General features: G+C 34.0%; 1 protein-coding gene across 1 annotated transcript in view; it reads left to right on the forward strand.

Annotated features, from left to right (window-relative positions):
* LOC103515852 (follistatin-related protein 5) overlaps window positions 1–12,205 on the forward strand; it is a gene marked incomplete at its 5' end in the record, with an annotated part of 37,637 nt that overhangs the window by 20,652 nt on the left and 4,780 nt on the right. Inside the window, one exon of the mRNA XM_026828429.1 lies at window positions 1,558–1,690. Coding sequence (XP_026684230.1) covers window positions 1,558–1,690 — 133 coding nt within the window. The remainder of the gene's footprint in view (window positions 1–1,557; window positions 1,691–12,205) is intronic.

Raw genomic sequence — 12,205 nt, forward strand, 5'->3', positions numbered from 1 at the left:
GCAAAACAAACTTGCCATTTCATTTCTCCTTATACGTAGGTATGTTCATTTTGTTTTATTTTCAAGGTCTCTCCGTAGTGTCGCTGGACAAGGCGTTGGAAGTTAACTATTTGTCCGCCAGAGTATAAGAACGTTGTAAACCGAGTGTTAGAAGTGATTTACAATTTTGTGCAGTAAAATTGAAAACATCGATAAGACCTTGACAAAATTTTACCTATTATACGTCTAACAAATATGAAGGTATGCAATCTCACTAGTACCTTATTGTCTTGCATTCCTAAGTCTGCGATGAGTAAATAAAGTTTTCAAAATAATCAATTGAAGGTCTTCCATATTTCTAGGTCTCAGCGTTTCTTGTTTACCCCACTTTTAGAGATGATTTATAACTTGTAGTTGGTATCGGTAGACTGATAATTGGGTCAATTGTTTTGTTTACAATGTTCTTAAGGCAAAATGTTTTTGTACAGGAATTCACTAATGTCGTAAAAAAAACTTCATGAGAAGGATTTTGGTAGTTAGTTTCAACCTAACTTGTATACAAAAGTTAGTTAGAATTAGGTATCTTACAACAGCTGTTATTCATATTTTGTCCAGAAATTTTATATTACCTAGATAAGATACCAATAATTCAGGTATTTATGCCTATTTATTTATCATAATCCGCAGTGGATTTTATTTGCTTACTTTTATTTAGGTAAATGTTCATTTTGTACATAATCAATTAGAACAACGTAGGGGATTAATTTAAGTTTAACCCATCTTTTAGGGCAATTTGCCTCTACACCTAATAGTTAATGTGGGCTTTTTGTGTACGAAATAGAACGTAGGGTAGGGAAGTTCCTGAGGCTGCAGGCTATCACGCTTGATGTGGTCACTCATTGGTCACAATTTTAACAGCCTTCCCGAAGATCGAACCAGTAGTGAACTACAAGGGGTATTTATGCCTATTTATTTATCATAATCCGCAGTGGATTTTATTTGCTTACTTTTATTTAGGTAAATGTTCATTTTGTACATAATATTTTACTTTTGTTTAATCCTTTATACCTACCTATCTAATAATTTAATTTGGAAAGCTTGGGAATTTTTCATGACCCAGAAATAAGTATCTACTTTCTGAAACAAAAGGAGAAATTTGTATGAACGCCGGGAAATACAATTGTGTATGCAATGTGCTAAACATTTTAGATCGACTAATGGTCTCTAGGTGGAGGTGCCTAGATCTAATTATTCGACGAGACGCCTATTCTTGTAAATTTTATGGTAACCCCTACCTAGTAGATAATAGGTTGGTAGTTTTCTTTATTTCTTTTTCTAAATTATCCAATAACTTTCAATGTACATAAATTTCGTCGTTTTAGTTTTGTATTGAATTTTGTAGGAGGAAAATTTCATTGGGGTAAGGGTACAAAGGGGGCAGATTTCACTGGGGTAAGGAGAGCAAGGGGGTACAAAATATGTCTCTGAGGCCTGATTTGCAAACCTCCTCTCGAACTGGTTTATCCTAAAAACCATCATTTTCGTACTTTCACTAATACCATATTCTTTCTTTTTCAGATATCAGAAAAAGAGCATCTGAGCGCGTTATCAGATGGTTGTACGTTATCAGACATGCTCAAGTTCGATGACCTTGACAAGGACAATAGAATTGCTATCAATGAGCTGTACTCGGCGTTCAGTAAGTTATATAGTAAGTTTTGTTCCCTTTTTGACCATTACCTTATTAGTTTTAGTACTCTAAAGAGGTAATTTTGTACGTCCTATTCCTATACACAAGTATAAAGGCACCATCTATAGTATAGATTCTATACCTACGTAGACTTCCTTAGTTTATCGAATGTATATCCGATCCCAAAGTTGAATGTAGGTTTGTATTTCCCATTCACTACCACACTATACCAGTAAAATTAGATTTGAAATAAAAATTATACAATTCCCTCATACCTACCACCTTTTTCTACCAGGAAGATAGACAAGTTTTTCTGATCGAATTTGTAAAATCTTAGTAGGATAATTGATTTTCCCGCTTTTTTTTTTCTTCCCCGTCGGAAAGAGAAAATAGTATTTCTCCGAAAAACCTGGGTTATTTGTATGGAGAGAAAAAGGTACAGAGAAAAGGCTTTCTCTAACTAAATTTAAGGTATTTTTTTTAGAAGCACGTATTTCTCCGTGATAAAAACGTGTTCAGAATGTAATTTAGAACAAAAAATTAATATAGGATAAAAAAACCGAGGGAGGAAAATTTCATTGGGGTAAGGGTACAAAGCTACAAAGGGGGCAAATTTCACTGGGGTAAGGAGAGCAAGGGGGTACAAAATATGTCTCTGAGGCCTGATTTGCAAACCTCCTCTCGAATGTTAGAGGAAATTATATTTTCATCTTCGGAAGAAGAGTGTGCCTTTTTCTTTTTCTTATTTAAGTATTTTATATCTTTTGTAAAAAGTGGGTGGAGCCGTTCGTGCTGTTTCATTAAGTGTTTTTTGTTGTGCTGCTGCGAAGAAGAGTGTGCCCTTTTCTTTTCTTATTTAAGTATTTTATATCTTTTGTAAAAAGTGGGTGGAGCCGTTCGTGCTGTTTCATTAAGTGTTTTTTGTTGTGCTGCTGTCTTTTCTTATTTAAGTATTTTATATCTTTTGTAAAAAGTGGGAGGAGCCGTTCGTGCTGTTTCATTCAGTGTTTTTTGTTGTGCTGCTGTTCCTTGGTTCATTACCTACTTGTTTTGTTGGAAAAATTCACTTTTTTATCTTGACTTAACTTGACTTCTGCACCGTCTTCCTCTCTCAAAGATATTTCCCGCCTGATTTCTCTCGTTTTAACTTTTCTCCTGTGCTGCTGTTCCTTGGTTCATTACCTACTTGTTTTGTTGGAAAAATTCACGTTTTTATCTTGACTTAACTTGACTTCTGCACCGTCTTCCTCTCTCAAAGATATTTCCCGCCTGATTTCTCTCGTTTTAACTTTTCTCCTTAATGTAATAACCCCTTCCTCTTCCCCTGCCTCTTGAAAATATTGCCTGACTTGACGTAGGGTTACCTTTAACACACCAAAAAATAATATCAGGAGAAGAAAGTTACACATCAAATGGTCGAGTCCGCAAAGTGCTAAAAGTTTCACGTCCAAATGAAATAATGTCCAACAATTACCCTCAAGTAGATTTATAGCCTGAAAAGTCCAAGTGTTACCAAATATAATATCAGGAGAAGAAAGTTACACATCAAATGGTGGAGTCCGCAAAGTGCTAAAAGTTTCACGTTCAAATAAAATAATGTCCAACAATTACCCTCAAGTAGATTTATAGCCTGAAAAGTCCAAGTGTTACCAAATGGCCATCTTTTTAAACGAAAGAGCAACACACCAAAAAATAATATCAGGAGAAGAACATTACACATCAAATGCTGGTCGAGTCCGCAAAGTGCTAAGTTTCACGTCCAAATGAAATAATGTCCAACAATTACCCTCAAGTAGATTTATAGCCTGAAAAGTCCAAGTGTTACCAAATGGCCATCTTTTTAAACGAAAGAGCTCATACCGTTTGCTCTAAAATAGAAATTGTATAATTTATTAGGAGCATGTTAGTTAGGAGCCTTATAGTAGCTACCCTTTTAGAATAGAAAGTATGGAAAAGTATGAAACTTACCTTTAGGTACCTAATGTACGATTCTTTTTTCCCCCGTTCTCTAAATAATAAATAATTGTAAAAATAGCTTTTAGAAAATACAATAACTGGAAATTACAATAATATCAGGAGAAGAAAGTTACACATCAAATGGTCGAGTCCACAAACTGCTAAAAGTTTCACGTCCAAATGAAATAATGTCCAACAATTACCCTCAAGTAGATTTATAGCCTGAAAAGTCCAAGTGTTACCAAATGGCCATCTTTTTAAACGAAAGAGCACATACCGTTTGCTCTTAAAATAGAAATTGTATAATTTATTAGGAACATGTTAGTTAGGAGCCTTATAGTAGCTACCCTTTTAGAATAGAAAGTATGGAAAAGTATGAAACTTACCTTTAGGTAATGTACGATTCTTTTTTCCCCCGTTCTCTAAATAATAAATAATTGTAAAAATAGCTTTTAGAAAATACAATAACTGGAAATTACAACTCCAGTGCTATATAGTTAGGTACTAAGGGAAACTGTGGAAAGACTTTAAGGACAAGAGAGGAAAGAAGGGGCCAACACAAAAAGGTTACATATGTAGGTAGGTATTTATGATAGTTACCTACGTATAGTTTGGTATGAACGCTAAAACGAATTTCACCTAGGTATTTATATTTATACGGGATAGCTGAGTAACATGGGGCTTGCTACCCTTTTAGAATAGAAAGTATGGAAAAGTATGAAACTTACCTTTAGGTAATGTACGATTCTTTTTTCCCCCCGTTCTCTAAATAATAAATAATTGTAAAAATAGCTTTTAGAAAATACAATAACTGGAAATTACAACTCCAGTGCTATATAGTTAGGTATCTAGGTAGGTATAGGTACTAAGAGAAACTGTGGAAAGACTTTAAGGACAAGAGAGGAAAGAAGGGGCCAACACAAAAAGGTTACATATGTAGGTAGGTATTTATGATATAGTTACCTACGTATAGTTTGGTATGAACGCTAAAACGAATTTCACCTAGGTATTTATATTTATACGGGATAGCTGAGTAACATGTGGGATACTTATTATATGGATAAAGTAATATATGTATTTGAATTGGTGGAGATGCCAGAATCACAAAATTAGTGGAGATGTCAGAATTACATTTTTCCCGAATTCCAGCTTCCAACTATGGGTTTGTGACCAATGAGTGACCACACATCAAGCGTGATAGCCTGTAGCTTCAGGAACTTCCCTACCCTACGTTCTATTTCGTACACAAAAAGCCCACATTAACTATTTAGGTGTAGAGGCAAATTGCCCTAAAAGATGGGTTGAACTTAAATTAATCCCTACGTTGTTCCAATTGTCCTACGTTTCCATTGTTTCCTATTTTAAAACTTTCTGAAATTCTTATCAAATTTAGGCGCTATGTTCCTCACGAAAAAGAGAAGGTAGGTACCATTGAGTTCGGTACTGTGTTATGTACTTGGGTGGCACTTTCAGTACTCGGAGTACCTGAGAGAATTGACTGCCTAAAGGGAATAGAAATTAATTTTATTGATAACATCTTTTGCGAAGTTATGGACATTACCCTATGGTCAGGAGGTATCTAGGTGTCTCACTGTTAGTTGATGGTTGATGAGTGTTAACTGATGGCAGTTGAGTACCAGAGTAGGAAGGTAATCTGCAAAGGCATCTGAAGAATGATGGTGTCATAAATACCAGTTGACCTGACAAGTCACATGTCATGAGAAAAATGCCTGTGAGGTGTTTTTTTTTTTTTTTTATCGACGTTGAAAAAATATACCTACCTACTTGGTATGTCTTCAAAAGACAGCAGGTGATTGCTTCAAAAGACATAGTAGGTATGACGTAATACCTAATACCCTAATAGGTATATTGTATATTATTGTGGTGATCTACCTCCATTAAACGTCAGAATTTTTCCAATCAGCTTCTACCTTCCACGCATTAATATAGACAAGTGATGCTAATCTCTGTCGAAGCCTATGATAATAGATTAAACCTCAAATTTATAACCAACCTAATAGATTTTCTTCAAAAGACATAGTAGGTATGACGTAATACCTAATATATTGTATATTATTATTGTGTGATCTACCTCTATTAAACGTCAGAATTTTTCCAATCAGCTTCTACCTTCCATGCATTAATATAGACAAGTGATGCTAATCTCTGTCGAAGCCTATGATAATAGATTAAACCTCAAATTTATAACCAACCTAATAGATTTTAATTGAAAAGATTTATACCCACTTATCACGTGTATGACACACATGTAACTCGAAGTTCATACATTGGTTAAACTGTATGGGATCACTTTCACTACCAAATTTTGGATTTTTGAGATTCACATTAGGATTTCTGTTTGTTGTTATTCATACTGAGTACCTACTTTCTATATGTTTCAAAGACGGAAATTTATACCATCTATTGTTGAAGTGGTCAATATTGTATGTTACATATCGGTCAATAAATTTTGAACTTCCATGTAAATTGCTTCTCCTGAAAAATTGAGTTATGACGTGTACAATCACTTCTGCATTTTTTTTTTTTTTTTAGATTAGAATATGAAAAAGGCATGTAAGTAGTTAGTAGGTATACATTCACTCATGAATCATATATATTGCAACGAATAAACAACTATACCTATAGGTAGAAGGATCATTTGTTATCAACCAGTGGAAACGAAAGGTTCAGAAGATCCTACCATTAGACCATTACCCAATATGGAATAGTGGTAGAGTTCACCTCAGCCGTCTGATAGTGGTGTCTAATTGATTCTTATAATATTTTATTACCCCTCATCTTCATCATCAGCTCATATTGCAACGACTGAACAACTTTAAGTAGCAGGATCATTTGTTATCAACCAGTGGAAACGAAAGGTTCAGAAGATCCTACCATTAGACCATTACCCAATATGAAATAGTGGTAGAGTTCACCTCAGCCGTCTGATAGTGGTGTCTAATTGATTCTTATAATATTTTATTACCCCTCATCTTCATCATCAGCAAAGATTTGTATGTTTTACGTTCATTCCTCCGGCGATAGCCTACCTAATTTATCTTCCAGTGTGTATGGGATCTTGCGATCGTGGTGTGTATTTGCTAGTATATTTCTCTTATCGTAAACTAAGGTTTATCGTAAGGTTCAAAAAGGTCAGAAACCTACGATATGTCCTCGGTGTAGTTAGAGTGGTACGACTGTTGTTTCCAATGTAGGGTGAAGAAGAATTTGCTGATGTTTTGCTTGGGGTCTTGTAAAGAATGCGGACTCGTAGACCTAACGCCTCCCTATGTGTCTGATACAAGGGCGGAATCAGACACTTATAAAACACTGCTTTTAACAATAATTATGCTAAGTACGTAGTCCATTTGAAGGTAGGTACCCATATACCTACGTATATCTTCAAAGCATTAGGCATATCGGCAACTTCTAAAGTGTTGTTATAATAATCATATCGTCCTTACATGTGTAGGTATATCTTGATAAATATAACTCGTGAGATGATTAAGATTATTTATTTGAAGAATCCTTATTTCGGGCTTTTATAAAACACTGCTTTTAACAATAATTATGCTAAGTACGTAGTCCATTTGAAGGTACCCATATACCTACGTATATCTTCAAAGCATTAGGCATATCGGCAACTTCTAAAGTGTTGTTATAATAATCGTCCTTACATGTGTAGGTATATCTTGATAAATATAACTCGTGAGATGATTAAGATTATTTATTTGAAGAATCCTTATTTCGGGCTGTGATATCTAGCTTGATCTAATGTCCGAAATTGAGAAATTCTCATAGGTCGTAATCGGAACCTAACATAGGTTATAGCGTTATAGGAAGAAACTGCATTAATTTTAATTAGCCTAGGGCGCCCTAGAGCTTGGGGTCAAAATACTGTTACCATCAATTCAAATAAAAAACATGAACTGTTTATTACGATAAATAATATTAATTTTATTTTAAGTATAATAATATATAGTTTTCAGGTTGATTGATTGAATCATGTGATTGATTGAATTTTCTTCTGATGTTCTGCTTGAGTTCAGGTTCAGGGTCTCCAACATGTGTATTTTTTTTTTATCTTCTTTTATCTTGATGATCCTTGTGAATTATTTGAATCCCGTCCTGTGCGTCGCCATGTTATGTCGTCTACTCTATATCTTCTTTTATCTTGATGATCCTTGTGAATTATTTGAATCCCGTCCTGTGCGTCGCCATGTTATATCGTCTACTCTATGAAAATGATAACGAGGGCTTTTGTACAATAATAGAACACAAGTTTATTAACACAAATACATTTACAATTAAAAAAAGTTCTGATTAAAACAAGTTGAAAAAACTTCGACTGGTAGAGAATTGATTCCGGTCTTCCTGAGGATGAGACCAGTATTACGACCACTAATAGGCCTGAAGCTGGTTTAATTGGTTCATCAAATAATAGATAAATTATATTAAAATTTGATAAATATAACTCGTGAGATGATTAAGATTATTTATTTGAAGAATCCTTATTTCGGGCTGTAATATCTAGCTTGATCTAATGTCCGAAATTGAGAAATTCTCATAGGTCGTAATCGGAACCTACATACGTTATAGGAAGAAACTGCATTAATTTTAATTAGCCTAGGGCCTACCTAGAGCTTGGGGTCAAAATACTGTCACCATCAATTCAAATAAAAACATGAACTGTTTATTACGATAAATAATATTAATTTTATTTTAAGTATAATAATATAATATTAATAATCAATAATTATAACACACACATCGATATACAAAATGAATATTGAAATGACTATTTACACAACAATCGAATCGGTAATTAGATCAAAAATAAAATGAAAATTGAAATGTACAAAAAACTTGAATAAATAATCAAATAATACAAGGTGTAACTGTAGGTATTGCACAAAATTTCAACTGGTATCTACTATTCCTAGTCATTTTTTAACCAAAAAATAAGCTAATCTTGTTTCTTTCTTTTCATTACTTCCTAATTTATCGCCCCTCCTAAACGAGGTTGCTATACCTATTACCTATTTTTCGCTTGTTTTCATCGTTCATAATTCGTCAATACGAGAATCTACCTACTTCCAAAACTTTTTATGATTACCTATGATCCTATGAAACAACTAACAGAACGTACAAAAATAAAATTTGGGTCACCTGATCAAAAAGGGAAGATGTGATGAAAGATTTTCCACTTAACCCTAATACAAATTCTCTGAATGTAAGATACATGCACAAATTGAGTCATCTTCAAATATGAGTCTTTTCTTCAAACCCGTCTGTGCGCTGAGTCCCGTAGGTATTTAGCACTACTTCACCCTACCTTGAACACAATATGAGTAAGGATCGAGTACCTTTATATGAAATAACTCACCTGATACATGCTGCACTACAAGCGTAACACCATGTCGTGATTGGTTATCCAGAGTTAGTAAGGTTCTGCTATGATTGTAAATTCTTTGTGACCTGAGATGGTATTGCAAGGAAGTTTCATTCCTCCATTCCTATATTCAAATGATTTTACTCACCTACTACCTACCTACTTAAATACTTAAATCAGTACATAAATTTGAACCAAATATAGGTATAGGTATATGAAAAAAAAACTTACCTTTCAAATCGCAAGAGAACATAGGAGGGGAAGTAAGAAAAAGTTATGTGATTTTATTTAGGCTACACCTTTTTTTTTTTTTTTTTTTTTTTTTTTTTTTTTAGGCGCTAGGTATAGGTATATGAAAAAAAAACTTACCTTTCAAATCGCAAGAGAACATAAGAGGGGAAGTAAGAAAAAAGTTACCTATGTGATTTTTTATTTAGGCTACAACTTTTTTTTTCCTTTTAGGCGCTTTAACTATGTGTTACAATACAACTTTTTGTAGAGGTAGTTATGCTTTCTAGTAGGTAGTCGAAGAGAAAGAGCCGTTTTATATGTCTGTATGAGGAAAAATAAAAACATCATATCAAAAATTTAAAAGAAAATGTCGACGAAGCAAAACGTTTATTAGACAACACAAGACTCCCAGTGTATGAGGAAAAATAAAAACATCATATCAAAAATTTAAAAGAAAATGTCGACGAAGCAAAACGTTTATTAGACAACACAAGACTCCTTTTCCTTTCACCGGGAACAAACAAAAATAAAAGCGAGATGCTAGAAATAGTTGAAATAGACATAGGAAAATGGGAAGAAGAAAGAAATATATTGCTTGAATTCCCAAAGTCCCCGAAAAATCAAAGATTTGTATCAAAAAAGGCAAAAGAAGAAAGGATTTTGAAAAGGGGCAAGAATGTTTGCTGTGGGAATATGAAATGAAACCTTTTGAATAATTTCTTTTTAGTGCTAAGCTGACATTAAAAGCGAGATGCTAGAAATAGATGAAATAGACATAGGAAAATGGGAAGAAGAAAGAAATATATTGCTTGAATTCCCAAAGTCCCCGAAAAATCAAAGATTTGTATCAAAAAAGGCAAAAGAAGAAAGGATTTTGAAAAGGGGCAAGAATGTTTGCTGTGGGAATATGAAATGAAACCTTTTGAATAATTTCTTTTTAGTGCTAAGCTGACATCAAGCATAGGGGTAAGGGGGAAGGCATAATGTCTCAATTGTCCAATAAAAAATCTGGTGTGAACATCACACGACTTTCCTTATCCTATTGAATGATGCTTGTTTTTATGTTCTATATTAACTTTTACAATAAAATGTCTCAATTGTCCAATAAAAAATAATTATTTTGGTAAATATCCATTCATAAAAGACGTTAACCAAGCAAACCAATCAAATTTGGTTGTGAAATTGTTGTCTGACTGTACCGTATATGTATGTGCCTGAGTTTAATCCAAACTTGTCATTACTCCTCAATTGAATGGGGGAAAGTAAAAGCCCTCTTCTGATTTTAATTTTAAGTAGTGAAATAATACATATTTCTGCTAGATTTAACTGGGAAGAACTTTCTCAATAAAAAATGCCCATTAATTCCTTCCACCCTGTAGATCAAAAGAACTTTTTGTGCACATCTACGTACATTTTAACTCTTTTTCCAATGTCTCAATTGTCCAATAAAAAATAATTATTTTGGTAGATATCCATTCATAAAAGACATTAACCAAATAAACAAATCAAATTTGGTTGTGAAATTGTTGTCTGACTGTACCGTATATATTATGTACCTGAGTTTAATCCAAACTTGTCATTACTCCTCAATTGAATGGGGGAAAGTAAAAGCCCTCTTCTGATTTTAATTTTAGTGAAATAATACATATTTCTGCTAGATTTAACTGGGAAGAACTCTCTCAATAAAAAATGCCCATTAATTCCTTCCACCCTGTGGATCAAAAGAACTTTTTGTGCACATCTACGTACATTTTAACTCTTTTTCTCAGTCCTGCTTTTCACTTTGTATTTCTTTGCCTCGTTCTGGAAGAACTCTCTCAATAAAAAATGCCCATTAATTCCTTCCACCCTGTAGATCAAAAGAACTTTTTGTATACATCTACGTACATTTTAACTCTTTTTCTCAGTCCTGCTTTTCACTTTGTATTTCTTTGCCTCGTTCTTCTACCCCACTTCTTTTGTTCTCGGTACTCTCCTTTGAACCTTTTTCCTTCTGTTTCTCCTTCATCCCGTCGCTCATCGTTCATACATTATCCCCCCTTTTTTACAGGAATTGTGTTTTCTACATCTAGGTTTGTTCTGAGAATGTTAAATGTTTTACAAAGTGTTTTACCAAAGGCGTAGTTTTCACATTTACATTGGTGTCATAACGAGGGAGTGTATCCTCAAATGCACATGAAGAGAAGGAACAAGCTGGGCCCGTCCCTCCGGGAATTTTTTAGCCCGTAGTTTATTCGATCATGGTTAAAGAATACCTTTGTACCTACCTAATTGAATGTTAAATGTTTTACAAAGTGTTTTACCAAAGGCGTAGTTTTCACATATGAAGACCCCTCGGGAAAAAAGATGGAAGTCCAATTTTCAAAAAAAATGAGTTAGATACGTTATATAGTACTTCCCCCCCAAAACTATCGATTTTTGAAGTCAGATTTGTTCTGGAAATGTTAAATGTTTTACAAAGTGTTTTACCAAAGGCGTAGTTTTCACATTTGCATTGATGTCATAACGAGGGGAGTGTATCCTCAAATGCACATGAAGAGAAAGAAAAAGTACAAAACTGAGAGATTGAAACATATGGAGGTACCAAAGTCAATGGAATAACAAAACTTCCAATTTCTTGGCACCTTCTCTTGGGCCCATTTACTTCTAACTTGGCACTTGTGTGTAAATTTGGATGGCAATAGGTTTATCCTAAAAACCATCATTTTCGTACTTTTACTAATACCATAATTATTCTTTCTTTCCCAGATATCAGAAAAAGAGCATCTGAGCGCGTTATCAGATGGTTGTACGTTATCAGACATGCTCAAGTTCGATGACCTTGACAAGGACAATAGAATTGCTATCAATGAGCTGTACTCGGCGTTCAGTAAGTTATATAGTAAGTTGTGTTCCCTTTTTGACCATTACCTTATTAGTTTTAGTCCCTACTCTAAAGAGGTAATTTTGTACGTCCT

The sequence above is a fragment of the Diaphorina citri genome, unplaced genomic scaffold (assembly GCF_000475195.1).
Source record: "Diaphorina citri unplaced genomic scaffold, Diaci psyllid genome assembly version 1.1 scaffold1427, whole genome shotgun sequence".
Lineage (NCBI taxonomy): Eukaryota > Metazoa > Arthropoda > Insecta > Hemiptera > Psyllidae > Diaphorina > Diaphorina citri.